The sequence below is a fragment of the Brachyistius frenatus genome, unplaced genomic scaffold (assembly GCF_029030835.1).
Source record: "Brachyistius frenatus isolate BFR_SWC_R1_liver_20210118 unplaced genomic scaffold, ASM2903083v1 Contig_18, whole genome shotgun sequence".
Classification (NCBI taxonomy): Eukaryota; Metazoa; Chordata; class Actinopteri; family Embiotocidae; genus Brachyistius; species Brachyistius frenatus.
The window spans coordinates 4397417-4418792 of record NW_027210617.1 but is presented as its reverse complement, the minus strand read 5'-3'; the positions used below and the strand labels follow the sequence as shown (position 1 = coordinate 4418792).

At 40.2% G+C, this 21376-nt stretch overlaps 2 protein-coding genes across 2 annotated transcripts; both read left to right on the top strand.

Annotated features, from left to right (window-relative positions):
• Window positions 1–2657: 2657 nt before the first annotated feature.
• On the top strand, window positions 2658–11840 carry npl (N-acetylneuraminate pyruvate lyase (dihydrodipicolinate synthase)). Its single transcript, XM_069695002.1, has 12 exons — window positions 2658–2991; window positions 3648–3733; window positions 5226–5299; window positions 7720–7807; window positions 7890–7947; window positions 9252–9327; window positions 9504–9596; window positions 9735–9880; window positions 10008–10054; window positions 10150–10234; window positions 10328–10367; window positions 10480–11840. The coding sequence occupies exons 2-12, from the start codon at window positions 3654–3656 to the stop codon at window positions 10617–10619; spliced, it is 927 nt and encodes a 308-aa protein (XP_069551103.1). The 5' UTR covers window positions 2658–2991; window positions 3648–3653; the 3' UTR covers window positions 10620–11840.
• Window positions 11841–13632: 1792 nt separating this feature from the next.
• Window positions 13633–20317, top strand: sec22bb (SEC22 homolog B, vesicle trafficking protein b). The gene is made up of 5 exons (XM_069695003.1): window positions 13633–13940; window positions 15901–16010; window positions 16114–16274; window positions 18309–18455; window positions 18652–20317. The coding sequence occupies exons 1-5, from the start codon at window positions 13866–13868 to the stop codon at window positions 18804–18806; spliced, it is 648 nt and encodes a 215-aa protein (XP_069551104.1). The 5' UTR covers window positions 13633–13865; the 3' UTR covers window positions 18807–20317.
• The last annotated feature ends 1059 nt before the right edge of the window (window positions 20318–21376 follow it).

The window sequence follows — 21376 nt, the reverse complement described above, 5'->3', positions numbered from 1 at the left end:
ATATGTGCATAATAAAATATTTTTTGAATGTATTCTGTGTGCGTACATTTTCCCAAAGTGATAGTATCATATGATATGGCAGGTTGTGTAATCATGTTTTTCTGTCACTTTAGGAACATGGCATGGGCTTAAGCAGGCAGAGGACAGTGGAAGTGCTTGTGGAACTAGGAAGAGGGGACTGAATATGCTTGTGTAACTTGGACAATGATGTACAGGACAGGGGACATTTTATTCATTTTTATTCAGAAATAACAGTTTCTCAACAGTTTTTGGTTTTGTGGATGTCCACATGTCAGAAGTAACCCTAACAGCAGCCACCTTTTCCACTTTAGCCTTCTCCTTAGCTGACTCATACTTGGCCTCCACCATGGCCTTCAGAGCCTAAAGGAAAAAATATATAGTGCTGAACTGTGAGACACAATAAAGTACTCATTTGTTTCATGCATGCACCCATACATACCTGCCTTGTAGGGAGGACATAATTAGGATCCAGTTTGGACACAAATGCCCTGAATCCAACATCATCCACAATACTGAAGGGCTGTGTGTCCATCATCACTATCATGGAGACGAGGGCTTCATCCACCTCTTGTTTCCTGGTGGCTGGTTAAAAGAGAATAAACAGTGTCTGTTACCTGTCTTTATTTGCACAATAAACAAAAGTGAACAGGGAAAAATTGTGATGGTGCATTTGTAATATTGTAATGACTTACCTTGGCTGGGTGAAGCTCCAGTTTCCTCCTTATTTTTTTTTTTTTTTTATTTTATTGCTTTTCTATTATATTATTCTATTCTATTATTATTTTATTCTATTGTTTCTATTATTGCTCCTGTATGTATGCTGCTGTGGCGAAAAAATTTCCCCTCGGGGATTAATAAAGTATATACCTACCTACCTACCTACCTTATTCACAGAAGAAGGCTCACAACTCAGAGTCCTGCCATCTGCAGAAGTTCTCTGATGACTCTGCAGTGGTCGGGTGTATAAGGGACGGACGGGAGGATGAGTACAGGGCAGTAGTGGAGGACTTTGTGGAGCGGGCGGGAAGAAATCACCTGCTCCTGAACGTGGCCAAGACCAGAGAGATGGTGGTCGACTTCAGGAGGAAGACGACGGCTCCACAACCGCTGAGAGTTCTGGGAGAGGAGGTGGACATGGTTGAGGAGTACAAGTACCTGGGTGTCTCCATGGCAACAGACTGAAATGGAAGACCAACATCTACGCTGTCTACAAGAAGGTGATGAGTCGACTCTTTTTTCTGAGGAAACTCCGATCCTTCAATGTGTGCAGCATGATGCTGGAGATGTTCTACCATCTGTTGTGGCCAGTGCATTGTACTTCGCTGTGGTCTGCTGGGGGAGCAGCATTGGAGCCGGTGACACCAACAGACTTAACAAGCTGGTTAAGAAGGCCGGCTCCATCATCGGCTACAAACTAGATAGTCTGGAAAAGGTGGTGGAGAGGAGGACGCTGATCAAACTATTATCCATATTGGATAATCCTGTCCACCCTCTCCACCACCTGCTGCAGGGACAGCGGAGCACTTTCTCCAATAGACTCCTCCAGCTCCGCTTGTCACAAGGACAGATACAGGAGATCATTCCTGCCCACTGCAATAAGACTGTACAATAACTCACCTCTGGCAAAATCAATCACAGTACAAAAACACTGTTGACTGTGTTTCTTGGTTGCTTGTATATTGTATGTATATTATATATATAGATATATACTGTACCATATGTATATATATATATATATATGTTGACTGTGTTTATTGGTTGGTTGTATATAATATATATAGATATTTAATGTACTGTATATATACTGTATGTACTGTGCATTTTATATTTTATATTTATATTTTTTATTTTATTGCTTTTCTATTATATTATTCTATTCTATTATTATTTTATTCTATTGTTTCTATTATTGCTCCTGTATGTATGCTGCTGTGGCGAAAAAATTTCCCCTCGGGGATTAATAAAGTATATACCTACCTACCTACCTACCTTATTCTCATGCAAGGCACGGTAATGCCTCAGCATGGATGAGGTGTTGTTATTGTACCCCAACTCACCTTTGAATAAAATAAGAAACTGTGAAAAATACAGTTCTTGATAAGCAAACCTAATGTGTCAGAAATAGAGTTAGATATAGCTTACTTTATTAGGAGTTATCAAATTAAAGTGTTCCCACAGGGGAAATCCTCTTCTTCCCGGCTGGCTCCATCTTATCACCTCCTTCTCTCCTCACTCTCCTACATCTCCAAACTATCTCTCTCTCTCTAAACTCTCCAAACTATCCAAACTCTCAACTGACCTCAACTCTCCACCAACAACCCACATTTTGAACGGAGCCTGAGGGGTTTATATTGCCGTCAAACCTCCCGGCAAAATCTGAACCACTTCCCGAAGCAGTCACGTGGTACAGCCGGGCAGCGAGGCTTCGGACGTCATCGTTTTTGGCTCCTCCCCTAAATGAAGCAAGCCTCGACACGCGCTTCGAGGACACGCCCCCTCCGTTACGCGACACACGCTTCGAAGCGTCGGCACACCTCGTAACATCACTAATCACTAGTAATATCCATTTTTAACTATTTACAGTTTTGTTTCTATGCGCCACATAATATTCACATATCCCTGACAGCAATTTAAGGCGGCATTAATGTTTTGTAAATGGAAAGCTAACTACATTCAGCCCACATGAATACGTTTCAAAACGATTGAAAACGTCGTACGCGTGTCGGAAGGTGAGGTGGACGTTTTCTAATATCGACGTGGATAAAAGTCCGGGTTCATCTCGCTTTATTCTCGCGATTTTCATTCACAAACTACATTTCCCGTGAAGCTTTGCTTTGTCACTTGACGCGCAGATGGTTCCACGTGACAGGCACATCACCAAATCCCGGGCGGATGCTTGCAAACAAGTCGTAACCCGTGAAATACTTCCTCGAAAACTGCATTTGATGTTGAAGAAGCACGCTGGTACAGGTAGGCTGCAGATAATAGAGCTGGACTAAATTTCGACAGCATGTCTTGTTTTTATTTTCATAAATAGGGTCGATGGCTATAAACTCCTCTGCATTGAGTATTGTTCACATACTGTGTCCCGAAGGTGTAGATGCAATGTGTTTTTTTTTTTTTTAGGATAATTTTGACATGTAACAACCTTTTAAAAGTTATGACTGTCTAACGGTTTTTGTTCCTCGTCCTTCCTGTCTTTCTATGTCCTCTTCGTTTCCTCGTCCTTCCTGTCTTTCTATGTCCTCTTCGTTTCCTCGTCCTTCCTGTCTTTCTATGTCCTCTTCTTTTCCTCGTCCTTCCTGTCTTTCTATGTCCTCTTCTTTTCCTCGTCCTTCCTGTCTTTCTATGTCCTCTTCGTTTCCTCGTCCTTCCTGTCTTTCTATGTCCTCTTCTTTTCCTCGTCCTTCCTGTCTTTCTATGTCCTCTTCTTTTCCTCGTCCTTCCTGTCTTTCTATGTCCTCTTCGTTTCCTCGTCCTTCCTGTCTTTCTATGTCCGCTTCTTTTCCTCGTCCTTCCTGTCTTTCTATGTCCTCTTCTTTTCCTCGTCCTTCCTGTCTTTCTATGTCCTCTTCGTTTCCTCGTTCTTTCTTTGTTTCTGACTGACATGTCTGTTTCTATGCCAGGTATTTATGTCTACCATGACTCTTGCAAACCAGAAAAAGCTGTCGGGTCTGGTTGCAGCCACCTTTACGCCATTCACCACCCAAAGGTAAGAAGCTTCAGAAAGATGGCGAGATCAAACATTGCAAGTTGGCACGTTTCTCTCGCCTCTTCTGTGGCGTGGACGTGTCCAGTGATTTCCAAATGACAGTGAAGTCGTTTCATATTCTGATTGTGACTCTGAAATCCTGCCGATGTGTCCAAACGTGATATTAGAGCCGGTCTTGGATTTGGCCTCGCCACCGTGAACAGTTTGAATGAATCGAAACCAGAGTCACCAATAGGAAAATACTTGCACTGTTTTTCACACGTTGAATTCGTAAATGAACACGATCACACATCATTTCAAATCTTCCTCCACGTTGCTGAACATTAACCAGGAACATGTATGGCAGAATATTTATAACTTACCAAAACAATATCCGGTATCAGTGCTGCTGTTTATGATCGGCATTAACAGCTGAATCGGTGTACAATACAGCCTCACTGGGTTTTGCAATGGTATACCACTGGTATGTCTATATGAGACACGTGTTAAAAAAAAAAAAAAATGCTGCCATTTATGATCGGTGTAAACTTGACCCCTAATGAAACACAAGCATAAGTAATAAATGGTAAAACTATTTTTTGGGGGACTATTTTTAAGTTTTCTCAATAAAACAAATCACCACATCAATAATATTTATGCCGGTAGTAAATGCCTTATGTTTGATAGCATCCGGTTATTTAATATGTTTATGGTAAATTATAAATATTCTGCCATACATCTACCTGGTTAATGCTGAGCAACGTGGAGTAAGATTTGAAATTCTGTCTGATCGTGTTCATTGAGGAGTTCAACGTATCAAAAACAATACAAGTATTTTGCCTGTTGGTGACTGTTATCAATCAGTCGGACTGTTTGCGGTGGCGAGGCTGACGTTAACACCGTTATCCAAGGCCGGCTCTAATATCACGTTTGGACACATCGGCAGGATTTCAGAGTCACAATCAGAATATGAAACGACTTCACTGACATTTGGAAATCATTGGACACATCCAAGCTACAGAAGAGGCGGGAGAAACATGTAAATCCCTTTATTTACATCGCTCTAACCTAATAAAGACCATAAACATATGTATGTCTATGATAAAGACCATATCAGAATTGGAGATGATGACAGAAAAGAACGCATTTGGGCAGCATTTGGCTTAACGCTCGGCAACTTGCACCAAACTTGCATATGCATAAAGTGACGGCATACCAAAAGTCCCGAGTGCCAAACCACCAGGAATCGGTACGTGTCCACAAAGTGACACACTAACTGGCAATATTTGATCTGGGCACTACTGCAGCTTTCAGACAACACTTTGCTTTGTCTGGCAGTTTTTTTTTCCCCGAGTCCGGCACTGATTGAATGTGTTTGGTGTGTGTGTGTGAATGCATGTGTACATTCAGTTCCCCTGTGAGAAGTTAAAAGTGAGGAATGAGTGTGGAGATGTCATACACTCCTGTAGATCTGAAGCACCACCGCATGTTTGGTATTCTTTTTGCCAAACAGTGAAGTCAACCTATCAGTGATTGGACCTTATGTTGACTACTTGACAGAGAAGCAAGGTGTAAATAGCATATTTGGTAAGTTTTCAAGTCGATTCTTCCTTTTGATATTTGTCATTGTCTGTGTTCCCATCTGAATCAACGCTGATAACGCACGATTGTTGGTTTGTTGACAAAGTTGATATATTGTTCCTCTGTTAACCGTTAACCCTCCTTTCTAATCCTTGGAAAAATGCAGCATTGGGTTAGATTACTTTAAAATATAATCAGGTAGGGTTGGATCTAACTGGAACACCACACCTTAGTCATTCAGTTACAGAACTTGTTGTTCTGGGTTTTGAACCCTCTTGGTTGAAACGCACTTATTGTAAGTCGCTTTGGATAAAAGCGTCAGCTAAATGAAATGTAAAGAAAAGTTACTTTTGGAGAGCATTATAGTCTTCCAGCGACTTTACTTCACTTCAAAACTAAAATGATCTCATAACCTTCTAAAATTATGAAATAAGCTTTTGTCAAAATGTTTGTTATTTATTTTCTTTGAAAAATACGTCATGCTAAACAAAGACAAAGTCACGTAATACACACTTGATGGTTTTGTCATCTGCTTTTTGTGCCACACGATGAATTTTGAGTATAATCAGTTCATACCTACAGTCTATGGTTGATAGCCAATTCTGTAGACTATTTCAATTCAACTCATCAGCATTAAATCAAATTATGTCATGTATTATTGAGGCCTGATTAATGTGCTGAATTCATTAGACTCCTCAAAAACACATTTTACATCTGCCTTGTCCATACCGTTATGCAGTGTAGTGCGTCCAGTGTTCGTTTCTCTTTTTCCCTTCTATTTTTCAAATGTACAAAGATCGCCTTTGGCACATTAGGCAGGTTTTGACTGTGATTTTGAGTCGATATGTTCATTCTGTGAAAGTAACAAAATACTCAAAACGCGTAGTGCAATCACCGATTGTTTTCATTTTGTCATTTTGTTCACAAAATGTCAGAAGATTGTGAAAGAAGACCTATATTTTGCCAGAGCCTGAAGTGAAGTCAAATCTGATTAGGCAAAGGTTTGTTATTTATGGTGACTAAGCACAAAGTAAATTGTATTTGGTTGACTGAACCACTTCAGCGACTGAAGTCCGAACAATATTGATATCCAGCCTCGGCTTCAGTCGCCACAGTCAGGCAGAGCAGCTGCCTGGATGTCTGAATAAAAGCTGGGAACGCTTTTAAAATAAATACAAATCAGACCAAAAACAATAGGTTTCCACCGCCGTTGGTGCTTGGATCCTTAATAAGCACTAAATGCATCACGTAAAGTGTCACATAATTTGTCCTTCAGGTAGTATCAAATGTATCACACTACATTTGCAGACAAAGACATATTTTTCATATCGACACACAGACTGTTTATGAGGGCCAGGGCAGCTGAGCAGAAATGGATAAATGAACAAGTAAAAAAAACAAGAGAATGCAAAATATATTGCCCAAAATAGGTCTCTGACCTCCTCAAAGAATATAAACCCTGTGGGACTCTTAAATCTTTAGACTGCATAAGAAGTCCTCAAAAATAGTTATTGCGACTAGTGGAGTTGTAGACTTGTCGATTTAAAATAGAAAAACAGTCAATACTTTTGCTTTCAATAAAAAGTACTACTTCATTCTTAACTGTACCAGTTTTGCTTTAAAAAGGAAAAAAAAACTTTTCCAGGCACATTAATCCTTACGTCTCTTATTTGTCCTCATTGTTTTATCTGACCAAACTAGGAAGATAATGTTTTGTCTAAAGCTCTGTTTGGTTATCAGTCTGTTCTGCATTAGCTACCCGTGATGCACAAATTCAATAGTGAGAAGACATAATCTCCTTTTCTCTTCGTTAATCAAGGCTAGTTAGTCTTTCCTTTGTGTCATACATGACTGCAGAGATTTCTATTTCATTTCGCACTTTGCTCAAACCAAATGAATCATCGCAGTTTGTGCTAAATTTCTCCTTTTGTCAGTGCTTCGTTTCCGGACTAGTTTCTGTAAGACCTTACTCAGCAGAATAAGTTTGTGCTGATCTTTGTGCCTCATCCTGTTTTTCCCCTGTTCTTTTCTTCTCGTTTTTCATCTCACTGTCTTCGTCATTGTCTGCGTCTTTGCTCCATGAAATTGTTTTCTCCTGGCACGTATTGCGCACTCTGCTGTCCTGGTGGTGGATCCCTCTATTTGGCCCCACCAGAGGTTTCTCCCCTTTTTTTAAAATTTTTTTTACCTCCTGGTGAAGCTTGATTATATAGGTCATGTCATCCGTTCATATTTGATTAGCAGTCTTTGTTTTGTTTTCATTTTGTTCCATGCAATTTACTGTCAGGAGTAACTCAGTTTTGGGAGCGAGCGTTGACTCATCAGACTTAGATTTAGGTTAGAATTGTTCTCTTTACATTTCTTTAAGATACTGTTGTCATGTGGAAAATGCTGTGTAAATAGTACAAGACTTCTCTTGCTTGCAGTGAATGGCACCACAGGAGAGAGCATGTCTCTCACTCTGGTAGAGAGGAAGCTCCTGGCAGAGGAGTGGTGTCAGAAAGCTAAGGGCAAGTAAGTCCTCACACTTTTAAAAAAAAATTTTTTTAATGCATGGTAAAACCGAGTTGACAGTGTTTGAATTGTCTTCCTACAGAATGGATCAGGTGATTGTCCATGTCGGTTGCATGAGTCTTAAAGATTCCCAAGAGCTGGTAAGTTGTTGCCGGTCGTCTGTAGTGATGGGAAAATTAAAACAAAATATATCTTCACAAGGTGCGTTTCATGAAGAATCCAAGTTATAAATCAAGCTTACTTCAGAAAAGCAGGATCATTTAAGTCTATTTTATTTTACCATCAAAACGTATTCCTCCAGACTTGCCTGGTCGGGCAACTTTCCAGGTTTAACTTAACCATGATTACAATTAATCCTCTGCATTGATAGGTTTTGGACAAATTACTTTCAATTAGAGCAGTATTCCCAGTATGTTCATTCACTACACGTGCTTTTAGATGCATTGCAACTCAAGTAAACTTAATAAATGAGTTTGACCTGCACTTATGTTCTTCTGGTTTTGCTTTGATATTTTATTGTTTGTATAATAAGTTCAGTTTAATGTTGAAACAATTGAAATAGTTCGTCACTTTGTGCTGGTTCCTGTTTTGCGTGCGTCAGACTGTTTTTGAGTGAAGACTGTGCGGGAAGTTCCCGGTCCCAGCCGAGAAATTGTCTGGCACATCCCTGTCTTTGTAAGACAGAGAAGTGTCATTTGTCAGATTCTGCACAGAATTAACAAACAAGAGCAACATGTTGGGGTGAAAATACAAAAAAACTGTACTGTCCACACCTTTTCTATGCTGTCAAACCGTGGCCAAATGTAAGACTCCTGTTGGTGAAATACTATTACAAAAAGGGCAGTTACTATTTATTTGACTCTTCGATCAAGGATTTATTTGATAATAAAGGCCTTTTAATTGTTTCAAGAGAAAGAGCCTTGAAGGGTTGTTTTGGTATTTTTATGCCTACATGCATCTCGGTCCAAAAAGGCACCTCAAACAAATTACATTTTTTTTGTTCAGGAATGCTCCTCCCCAAACATGTTCTGAAGATTGTTACTTAGTGAGGTTTAGAGCTGCAAATAGGTGGATTTTGTAATCATTTGACAGAGCCGAGCCTGTCCTTTCCCTCTGATTCCAGTCTTTATTCGACACGAAGCCAAGCAGCTGCTGGCTGTAACAACATTTCAGTCCAACTCTCTACCAGAAAGTGAATAAGTGTTGAACTATATTATTAAAACACTTGTTTGTTTTTTATCAATGGAAATTAAAGTGCTACAGTACCAGTATGCTGAAACTACAAAGCTTGAAATATATCTTTCTATCAACTTTATAGTTTGTTTTTATTAAGTTTCTAGCATTTTTTATTTTATTTTATTTTTGTATCATTGAAATAATTGGCTGTAGATCCACCATAGCAGTTGCTACAAGTTGCCTTAGTTTTTGTTGATCTTCCGTCCAGGCTCGCCATGCAGCACAAATCGGAGCTGATGGGATAGCAGTCATTGCTCCCTCCTTCTTCAAACCCAGCACTGCAGGTATGTGACGGTGTTTGGCGGGAGAAGCCTTTATTTCAATGTCTCAAATGACAGGACATGCACATAACCACTAACATCCACTTTTACAGTTACTTCATGTATCAGTATTGTGGCTTCGTTCAAATATTTACATAATGTAAATATGGTACCTTTCTTTACTCGTCGGCCTGCTCCAGATGCTTTGAGGATGTTCCTGCAGGAAGTGGCATCGGTCGCTCCAACTCTGCCCTTTTATTACTATCACATACCGGCAGTAACTGGTGTTAACCGTGAGTGCTGTTGACGGAAGATTTTTCATCCTGTTTTCACACTACATTTCAAGATAAAGACATATTTTTGTCCATGATCAGCAGCATGTTATATGTCAAATATTTGTAATGAGGTGAATTTTCTCTTTTCTTCTTCAGTGCGAGCGAGAGATGTGGTAGAAGACATTGAGAATCTCATTCCCTCCTTCAGAGGAGTGAAGTTCAGTGGGAGTGACCTGATGGACTTTGGCCAGTGTGTCAGCTACAATAGGCCTCACTGGTCGGTCCTGTATGGCGTGGACGAGGTCAGTGTTTTCCTCACCTCCATCTGGTTTTGTACTGTATCTGCCTACAATGTAAGATGACGCTTTCTGACTCTTAACTTCAGCTATAGCATCTTCATGAGACAAATTTTCCTTCATTTTACCAAAGCAACTGCTAGCAGCACTGGCTATGGGAGCGCACGGTGCAGTTGGCAGGTCGGTGTGTGTGATCTTCAATTTCATAATGCTTTTCTCTTCTTTTATTCTCTATGTTAAATAGTAATTCATGTTATTTATTTGTCTGCCCGCAGCACATTTAACTATTTCGGGTGTAGCGTCAACAAGCTCATGTCAGCATTTGAGCGGGGTGACCTTGTCGAAGCCAGAAAAATACAGGTATTACTGATGTCTTTGCTGTTGTTCCCAACTTTCTTTCTACTACTCGTACTCATTTTTGTTTACATCTTTACATTTTGTCTCCATTACCAGTTCAAGGTGCAAGAGCTTCTGACTTATGCCATGAAACTTGGTGAGTGATGATGTCGTCATGATGTCTTCTGCCAAATTAGATCTGGTATAGACATTTTCTGATACGATAACAGTCTTTGTTACACTTGAAAATGCTTTATGGTCATTGACAGGCTTTGATCTGGGAGTGAACAAGCAGCTGATGAATGACGTGTCAGGCCTGTGTCTGGGGCCCCCTCGACTGCCGTTGATGCCATGTCCTCCTGCTCATGCTGTCTCCATCGCACAAAAGTATCACAGCATTTTTTCCTGAACACAAATGTGTTCATGCAGGATTATAAGAGAATCCATCAGTGACTTTACCATTTATTGCTCACCTGTCTCCTGTTATTAATGCCTACAGTACAGTGACAATGATGGAACCAATCACCAGCTGTTTAAATTTAAACTACTGAACCAGCAATTTACACTTAACACCAAAATGTACTGTCAAATATTTAATTTGCATTCAAGTGGCCTTGTCTTGATATTTTAGGTGCACAGTCAGAAAACAGATTAGAGTTTGGCATACCTGCAAAATCATATTTGAGATCTGCAGCATTTATAATCTGTCCTGGAATTTATCAGAAGGTAAAAGGAGTTTTGTTTTGATTGGATATACTACAATATTTTTATGGGCTTTCTCTATTGACTTATCTGTCAACGGTTCATATTTTAAATTGCTGGAGAAAATTCTTACATTCTTACCTGCTGACACTTATTTTACTCTCAATGTTTATTATTTCATATAATATAAAAATTTAATTTTCTTCCAATGCTACGGCAAATGTGGCATTTTTGTTTTTGCTACATTTAGGGAACTGGGGACCATCACAAATCAGCAGTATTATCCTATTATCTGTTACTGTGTGGGACCATGGCTCAGTCTCTGAGGAATTTGAGCACAGAAAACCTTATTTTGTAAGTCTCATGGCATTCATTATTAATTTTGCGGTTCAAAGGTGGAGAATGTTTTGCCTACATCCATAATGTCCACCAATCAAACAAAAGTTCAAAATGTTTTTTATTGTTCTGATACCATTAAAAAAAAAACCTCAAGCCTGAGCTGCTCCCATCACAGAGAGGATAAAGGAGACAGAAAGGTCATTGATACAAACTATTTCATGAAAACATTTCTGACAAGGGACCAACTGAACACTCCAGGGACCGTAAAATAGTTGCAAATGAAATCGGCCCTTGTTCAAGTGTATACTTTCTAATAGGCATATAAAGGGAAATATACTGTATCAAAAATAATGTTTGCTTAGATTTTTTTGTTGTTGTTACAAATCACAGTTTTTGCTGATTTATTTGTTGGATAAAACTGATTTGTTTCTTTCCTATTTTTTGTGACCTGAAATGTTTTGAATACACAAGGTCAGTTTATCTACAGTGCCAGTACAGGGCAGGAGTTGTGTGTGTACATGTCCTTCTATGTTTTGTGTGGATAAATTTAAATTCAAGTGCGTGTGTGTAATAAAATGCAGATCTTCTATGATTTTCTTTTTCTTTCTCCTTTGAGAGCCATTTTGCACTTCTGTTACTACAGAAGATTGCAAATTGCCTGCAAATTTAACCTGTTATTGGCAAAATGCAACATCATCATCGGATGGTTTGCACAAACTAGTAATTAATTTTAAACCTCAATTAAATTGTGATTTGTCTTGAAACTGCAATTACAGACATGAAGGATCAGTGTCACTTAAACTTCACCTCAGTGCAAAGTAGCACCAGAGACACCATCCAGCTGTGCTGTCTCATAATTATGTTTGCACTTGTCTGACTCATCTTCAGTTTGTTCCAGCGTGTTCATTGTTTCTGCTCATATGTACATGACATTTGAATATTTTACGAACATCGAACAGGATTCAAAGCAACTATTCCAAGTTTGTTTGGGTTTTGCGATTAATGCTGTAGCTGAAATGTCTTGTTTTGAGTATGAGTCGTCCTCAGTGAAGAGTGTACAATGAGGGAAGCTGGATCAGGACACAGTGAGCTCATGTGGTTATTAAGGGCATTATGGAAATGTAAATGTCTTTTGCTGTTAGGGCTATTAGACCCGTATCTCAGGAGGCACTGCTCTGATGTACAGTAAAGCATTCATTGTTTTAATCCCAAGGCTGTCTGTTAGTATATTAGTTTATTAGTACCTCTGCAACACAAAATGAGACAACTCTTTGGTTTTAATATCCTGCTCAACTCAGGCTTTTAAATATTTTAGGTGTTTGCAGTGAGAGTCATCCAATGGTCCTCAGTGTAGTTTCACTGGCTTTATTGTAACTGGACCTGAATCCCTGCCATATGAACGTGCAGCTTGAGTGCAGGACCGGTGCCATGTTCACAGATGGAGCCAGAGGAGCAAACAGAGGAAACACGATGTAGGGCGACACTTTGATGATCCCTGTGGCAAATACGTACGTCTGTTCCTTTCCTCATCTCCCCTCAGGTTTATCTTGTGATTCTTTAATAATTGCACACAAAGTAGATATTAGCACCTTGACCAGCTACATCTGATTTTCTGTTAAATATACAGATAGGTGTTTCCTATCAGATCGTGCCATGTGTTGCTCCCATTAAACGTCGGGCGGGCAGCAGAAATGCTGTGTGGCAGACGCTGGGGGTCACTAGGTGTTTTGTCTGTCATGTCAGGGCTGCGGTCTGCAACAGTGAGTCCCTGTGGACACACCAACCGACCACTTGTCTTATCACAAGTCACAAAACTAAGAGGCTTTGAAGGGTCCAGTGAGCTCCTGATCTTTGTCGCTGAGTCCCTCACCAGCCTGGCTGGAAGAGGAGATGCTTGCAAAGTATCAGACTGTATAAGACCAAGTTAATGACTGTGTGTGCGCAGGTATGTGTTTGGTAGAAACGTTACCATGCTATAACTCTGTAACTCCACTTCACATTTAAATTCCTGCTGCTAGATTTTGGTTGGCTTTTGTATCTTCGTATCTGTATATAAACTCTGGAGTTTAAATTACCTGCTGCATGGTAAAATGAAATTAGATGTATTGAAAGAGACTATAATCAGTTGTTATTGAGGGGGTTGGTGGGCCCCGGACACCCCACAAGAGCAAAATAACCCCCGATAAGTGAGAAAAGGTTTTGACTTGAGGGTGCACTGCGTGTATAACATGACGTGTACATGATCACATAAAAAAAAAAAAATGCGTGTAGGAATTAAATCTTTTAATTTAATTTAATTCTATTGTTTTTACTATTATTAGTCTTCTTATTGTTGCTGTTGTTGTCATCGTCGAAAAATGCATAAAGCTAAAAAAAAAAAAAAAGAAAAATTAGCGCAGTGTACGTGATGCGGAACTTTTCTTTGTGACCGCTTGGTTCCGCATAACAAGGAGACGGCGGGTTTATAGCTGTGACAATTCAAAGCTCTTGCGTTTCCGGCCAGCTCAGCGCGTCAGTCCTGTGGTGTTGTCAGTTTTACAGCCTGTCAAACATTGGTATCAGTTTCCTGTAACAATCGCTGGGAAGCGGAGAAACAGCGAGACATCTGGGAGAGATGGTGCTGTTGACGATGATCGCTCGGCTGGCGGACGGACTTCCGCTGGCCGCTTCAATGCAGGAGGACGAACAGGTAAACGTTTCAGCCTTTCTGCCTCTGAGGTCGCTAGCTGGCTGCTGGAAATGCCTCCCAGGTTGATAGGGACACGTAGGCTAAAAAAAAAAAAAAAAAAATGAAGTCGCTGAGCAGCTGTGAGGCCCGTAATCGTGGGACGAGTTTCCTCCAGGTTGTGGCCCTTTGCCACCAGCTGATGTATGAAAGTTAATTTCGACTTGCTGGTGATAAGTGGAGGCTTCCTGCAGCAGGCCTGTCCACCCCGTGCACAGAGCCGGCGCTTTATTTACCTAAATCAGCTGACTCATTCATCAGACTGCTCCCACAACAGGTTCATTACCCTTTTAAACCCAGAATTTATTCACAGGCTGATTTGCATCTTTTTTTCTTTTTTTATTATTATTTAAAAGGATTGAGGATAAACTTCAGCTCGAAGTTTTATGAAAGTTCAGATGCTGCTGCTGCTGTCCAACACAGTCTAATTTAAACCTTCAAAAAAAAAATCTGCCTGCATTCAGATACAGCACAAAGCATGCTCTTTATGTAATCCCAGTGCAAAATGCAGTCCTCATCGAGTTTATTTGTATTCTTCAGCAATGGCATGGGAATGAATTATGTATATCAGTCAGTTAGTCAATTAGAGCTCGTCACAGATACGTCAGTATTAGTGTGTGTGAGCTGGCTGATGGGGAAACATGAAATACCAGTACAGAAATGGCAAAGACACAGTATGTTTGAGGGAGCTGGAGAAGAGTGCTGCCATTACACAATTCATCCACCAGAGAGCACTGACATGTTCCTTTTTTTTCTGCTGTGACACATCCTGCTCAGTCCATATCTGGGTCATGGATCATTAATATTGAGCCCTTTTCAAAAACCGCTTGTCTTCACATTACAAACGAAATCAGAATTCTGTAATTGGTGGATTTCAACTCTTAAGTACTTTTGCTGGAACCAGTCTCAAAAAAGCCAATATTAGTCCATCTCTAGTAAAGACATGTTGACCGTGTTACAAACCTCTCTCTCTCTCTTTTGAAACACAAGTTTATTATGGTAGGAACAATCTCGAAGATCTTTGTTTTGGTCTCTTTTGCGGCTCATGTGTGATGTCAGCTGACTGTATGTGGCCATACATTTGATTTGTCTTGCATCAAAAAGGGTGTGAAAGGTTTACGTCAGTGAAATTGAGGTGTGGGGGATTGACAAGACACATGTTTTTTTTTTAATAAATTGCAATCTCAAAGGACACAGAGATAAGACGGATGACATCATGGGGGCCTTATCTTTTCAGACTTTTACCGGGGATTCAAAAAACAATGAACTTATCTTAAAACATGTTTTTCAAATGGATGGCATTTGTAACATGATGAGCTGTTTTACTATGTTTGTGCTCTAACATGTTTCCTTCCCTCTCTTATTTGCTTTCAAAAAGGGAAGTGAAAAGGTTTGTTGTGTCTCTGCTCTGTGCTTCTACATCATACGTGTTTCTGTGATGCTGCAGTCCTGCTCTAAATACGTTGTCATGTGTTAAAGTCAATGACACGCCCAACAAAAGGGATTACCATGCGCAGGCAAAAATGCTGACCATAATTAATTGATCAGAAAGATTCAGTGCCGATTTTGTCAGACGTAGCGTCACACTGCTGAGTCTGTGTGTAGTCTTCAAATGATTGCTTTTCAGCACTCTTTACAGGGCAAGAAATGTACACCATCCAGGAAAGTACAGTGTGAAATCTGGACTGTAGGTGGTGGCTACTTTTTTGTCTGTCTTGTCAGACAAGCAGACGCAACTTAAATTCATGTCATCTTTATCTGTTCTGTTTGTAAAATAGTTACATTTTCTTGTGAATTTTACCTGCCGAAGTGCATATAACAGTCAGGTTTTTTTTTGCCATGATTAAATACTGTGTTGTCTGTGTGAGATTTCGGTGAACTGTGATAACTGATGTTGTTTTTGGTTTTTTTTTCATGTTTTTAGTTGGGTCGGGATCTTCAGCAGTATCAGAGTCAAGCTAAGCAGCTCTTCAGGAAACTAAATGACCAGAGTCCCACACGCTGCACTTTAGAGGCCGGCTCCATGGCATTTCAGTGAGTGCAGTGAAGTCGGGCTCAAAGAAGAACCCAGATCACCCACCACTTGTCCGTAGAACTAATATTTGAATTCTGACCACGCGTTTGGTTTTCCTTGCAGCTATTTTATAGAGAAAGGAGTGTGCTACCTTGTGCTCTGCGAAGCCAGCTTTCCCAAGAAGCTAGCCTTTGCATACCTAGAAGACCTGCAGGGAGAGTTTCATGAGCAGCATGGAAGGAAGGTCCCCACAGTATCCCGCCCTTACTCCTTCATTGAATTTGGTAAGAAAAAAGAAAGAGCCGGGAGCAGGTTTCAGCTCTCTGGTCTAAAAGCTTTAACCCTGTTACGCTTCTGGTAACACGGATGTTAAACCTGTACCTGGTTTGGCATCAGTGGTGGTCGTAGTTGTGCTTCTGTGCAGTGTGTTCTGCAAATTATACTGGTGTGTCTGCTTGTTTGTTTCAAATGCGTTAGCGACCATTGATAAGTATAGTTGTAATGACTCATTAGTGGTTCGGGAAACAGCAGTCAGTGATGCTCTAGTCTGAATTTTTCCTGTCCCGGTAAACTCGGGCTATCAAATCCAATAGCAGCGCTCTCTTTCCCTCTGAATTTAAATCTGTGTATTGCACTGAGAGGTGTAATTGGATCATTTTTATGACACAAAATTGCAACAAATCAGACAAACACGAGGTCCTATCAAGGAGACTGAAAAGAGAAAAAAAAAAATACTTAAAACTAGTGCAGGCAGTTCTGGAAAAGGCCAGAATTTGAAACTCCAGTCCCTCTCTGTCCTAAGCCCCTCCCACCAGACGAACACGGGCATAAGCAGCTTCAGTCGCCAATTTCTGTGTTTTATTGCGTTCAGTGGTGCGCTGGCTTTCTCTGACTCTGCCTGTCTCTTTACTGACCCTCTCTGTGTGCCTGTCATTCAGGGTGTGGGCGGTCCAGTCCCACCAGATAAGTCCAGGACTGAATTTCTTTTCCAGTACATCCCCGATGGCTTTTATTGGCCGACTTTTTTTTTTTTTTAACGTCCCTCTTCCTTTTTAGTTTTTAGTTGCTAAAAACAACTATCAGCGGCACTTACATCTGGATTTGTAGAACAGCCGATAGGAACGCACCCTTTCTGAACTGATCTGTGATTGGCTTATCGACTCTGTCACAAGCTAGATTTTTAAAACGGACGCACTGGGATGTGCAGTCTAGTTTAGTGTTCTCTCAGACAACTTGAATTATAATATGCTATATCTATATAACTATAAAATATATATATAAAAACTGCCTACACCAGCTTTAACATGGATTGGTTGCACTTGCCTTTCTCTGATCTGTTTAATAAGATCAGTATTGGCAGTAGCTGTGCATCCCTGGGGGAAAAAGGTGACATGATTTGGTCTGTTTTGAGAGTTTTTTCAGGCTCATAATTCCTGCAAACTGTAACCACGTTCCTCGCAGTGAATAATCCCATTGCTGACCCACTTTTTCATCACCACAAAAAAGTACTCTAGTGTCACACTGCATTAAGTGGATCTTCACTTTCAGATTATTACATCCCCCGACAGGGAAGTGAAGTCATCAAACATGCAGCTATGAGAGCCTACAGGAAGTGTGCATCTACAGTAAAAAAAACAGGCAGTTGTCTTCTCAACTAATCTGGTGGAGAAATATTTACAAAAAACAATCCTCTCCCTGAGAATAAATGGTAAGTTGAAACCACACCCTTTGGTTTCTTTATTTCGGGTTACTGGAGGAGAGGTACAGTTAACTTTATCTTTTGTTTCCTCTCCTGGCCTTGCTGGCTGTTCTGCTCAGGTGCAGGGATGCTGCCCTGCCCACTCATACACAATGGTTAGCCGACATTATGTCCTTCTTAAAACCGGAGAAAATGAAATATTCACTCCAACATTCGAATGAGAAATGTCAGGTAATATGGGGAACCCTTTTTGAATGCATTTCGGAATCTGTAAATCCTTGATGACACCGTACTTCCCTGATCCATACATTGTAAGTCCTTGATGGGACTGGTACATAACAACTTGTATCAATCACTGAAAGTGACTGGGAAGGGATTGTTTTGCTGTTGTTAGGTATACAGTCAAAGTGTTTTTTTTGTTTGTCTCTTGTTTTTGTTGTTGTTGCTATTGTTGTTATATTTTTGCTGCTCCTCTGTCGGCCCAAGGTCAACTGCTTTTGGTGTGTGTTTACTTCTGTCTCAATTTACTGACCATCACTGCACTTACTGTATGCTGGGTTTAAGTTTGAATAAAAAGATCCACTGGCTGGCTTTAATATTTGTCTCTCGCTCTATTTAGACACTTACATTCAAAAAACCAAGAAGTCGTACATCGACAGCCGAGCGAGAAGGAATCTGGGCAGCATCAACACGGAGCTCCAGGACGTGCAGAGGATCATGGTGGCCAACATAGAGGAGGTGCTACAGAGGGGAGAGGCCCTCTCTGGTAAGTCTTTGTTACCTCTGGCATGTCCAGGTCCCTTCATGATATAGCGATGCGTTGTGTCAGTCTCGCGCTGAATTAAAAAAAAAAAAAGACGGGTATGCTCTTAAATTTCACATTCTCTGTCTTCTGTGCCTCCTTTCTCCACTCGTCCTCTTTTGTTCCCACCTCTCCTCGCCCCGCTTTCTCCTCCATGCAGCACTCGACTCCAAGGCCAGCAACTTGTCCAGCCTGTCGAAAAAGTACAGGAGCGACGCCAAGTATCTGAATACCCGCTCCACCTATGCCAAACTGGCAGCTGGTGGTGTCTTTTTCATCATGCTCATTGTCTACGTACGCTTCTGGTGGCTCTGAGAGAGGAAGGAGGAGAAGAAGAGGAGCATGAAGGCGGCATTGAAGTGGAAAAGGAGCTGCACACAAAGTCTGCAGACACCTTCGACTAAAACCTGGATCCCTGCTCTAAATAAGACTTTACAGATGTACCACCGCCCATTTTGTCCTCACCTGTCCATGGATGTGTGATCTGAATATAAATGATGTCATAACACATAATTTTATTATTAATAGTTATACATTACTGCTCTAGTACTTGCCCCGGTTTGGAGAGGAAATGAGTGAATGTGTGTGTGTTTGTGTGTATGTGGATCGATTGTATTTTTTTGAAGATGATTTGTGTGCAAGTGTGAGGAAATAATTACGATAAGAAAACAACGTTTCCTGTTTCCAAAGCTGTATCATAGTGGCTGATAATCTGTCGGATATTACAGAAAAGACAAAAAAATAATAATAATTGCATTAATCTTGACCACATTGCCTGGGTAATACTGTCCATTTAACATTATCATAGTCATGATGGACAACATGCAGCATTTACTACACTTAGATATTTGAAAAACATGGCATGAATCTTCAGTAGGACAATAAATAGGCTCAGCAACAATATAGGCAAGTCATTTAAATTGACTGTTTTTTTTTTTCAGTACTATATATAAACCTTACAAATGCTACTTCACCTGAAGATTTAGCAGATTATTTTGCTGTGATGGATGTCAGTGACCCTGTTAGTGACTGTACAATAATTATTGAGAGGGATTTGTTTCATCAAACCCAAACTGTTCTTGCAAGATGTTTATTTTCTTTAAAAAAAAAAAATTGTTGCATTTGAGTTTTGCGTGCACAGTGAGGCATAAATGTACTTGTTAGCATACGCACAGAACAGCAACCCTGTCACTGTTTTGTTTTCCATATTTCATGCCATCGTCAACTAAGGAATAGTTATAGATTGTGATAATAGTTATGAAAATCTCCGATAAGATCTCCTCCCTTCACTTGCGTCTTCATCACAAAGCTGACCTGCATTATAATTTAAATTCAGCCTTTATATTTGCCTTTTTGAAAGAGAATATCCCTTATTTTATGTAGCCATAAATTGGAAACCATTGCAAAATGGTAATACATTAAGATTTATATTCAATGGCATTATATAACATTTATCTAACACATCCTCTTATTTAGTTGTTAATGAGCCATCAGAGGTGAAGATAAACACACAATTTAATCCCCAGTACTTTTTGTACAGTCTCTGACCTTGTAACCTGACCTCTACAGTATATTTACACCTTCTTGCACCGTGACAGTGTGGACCAGCACCTTTCTGCAAGCAGGCATTTACCAAACAATTTCATGTCTGGTTGGGTCCTTTTTTATTTTGTATAAAGTTTACACAAGTGTGTGGACTCGATTTAAAAGTCAGTTCAGGCTGAGAGTCGCAGGTGTCACAGGTCGCCGCCGCCTGCTCTCAGCTGGAAAGGACACCTCTGTTTCTGTTTTGTCTGCTATCTCTGAATAAAATAATTTGCACAAAATGCACTTCCTTTCTGTCAGAGGACCTCAAGTTGAACTGATTATTATCAGGCGTTTTTCGATTGGAAATGTAAACCAACATGCATGCATCTTAAATCGGGTGATATTCTCACTGTGAGAATACAAAATATTGCTACCAGTTTATATTACAATAATCCTGTTCTTAGTCTATTGGAATATAAAGGTACATTATAAGAGTGGCGTTAGCTGAGGCTCAGTGACTCGGATGGTACTCGTCGTATCATTACATTATCTTAATATATAATATTATCAACATCTTTTTTCCTCCAGACATTCAAAAGTTTTTTCTTTTTTTGGAAAAGACCACAAGTTGTTGGCATCACTACTGTCATATAAAAATAGGATTTCCCATAAGTAATTATCAGAGCTTTCCTGGCCTGACTTTAACCAATCGCTAATTCATGGTGTTTGCCACCATTAACACAGTCTGGCAATACCATCCTTGACCAGCAGGTGGATTGTTTTGCTAACTGTTGCACAGATGCAGTTGAAAAATTAGGCATAAAATCCCCCTGACTCCTGTTAGCTGAGCTCCAAATCATAAGTTCGTTTTAGGATGAGAAAACATATATGTTGCATCTTGGTGGAGAGAAATAGAAAGAGCAAGAAAAAACACTGACGGCTGCAGATGCAAGCCTCAAAAAGCCACTAACATACTCTGAATCTTCAACTTGAGGTAAAACAGGAAATGTCAGAGAAAAAAAATGAGAAGCGGCAGAAAGTAGCGTGCCAAGAAAAAAACCACAGGGCACAGTCTCACCTTTTCACCCCTTAAGGGAAGTGGTTATTTGTGAGTTTAGCACCACTTATGATTAAAGTTATCTTTCTTTGTGATCTCATTCCACTTAAACAGCTTCAACATGCTTTTTTTTTTTTTTTGTCTTTGCAAACCTTCCTTTTTATTAACTGTTGTTGATCACTGCTTGCTTGTCACTGTGTTTCTGTATACTTGTGCGTTGCTGTGCGGGTCACTGTGCTCATCGTTGCAGCCTTATCCCTTTTCTATCTTTTGGCAAGTTTCAGTCAAACTTTGTCACCAT

Coding starts and splice junctions, on each gene's coding strand:
- npl (XM_069695002.1), top strand. CDS start 3,654: ATGTCTACCATGACTCTTGCAAACCAGAAAAAGCTGTCGGGTCTGGTT. Junction 5,300..7,719: donor AGGTGTAAATAGCATATTTG/GTAAGTTTTCAA, acceptor TCTTGCTTGCAG/TGAATGGCACCACAGGAGAG. Junction 7,948..9,251: donor TTAAAGATTCCCAAGAGCTG/GTAAGTTGTTGC, acceptor TCTTCCGTCCAG/GCTCGCCATGCAGCACAAAT.
- sec22bb (XM_069695003.1), top strand. CDS start 13,866: ATGGTGCTGTTGACGATGATCGCTCGGCTGGCGGACGGACTTCCGCTG. Junction 16,011..16,113: donor GCCGGCTCCATGGCATTTCA/GTGAGTGCAGTG, acceptor TTTTCCTTGCAG/CTATTTTATAGAGAAAGGAG. Junction 16,275..18,308: donor TTACTCCTTCATTGAATTTG/GTAAGAAAAAAG, acceptor CGCTCTATTTAG/ACACTTACATTCAAAAAACC.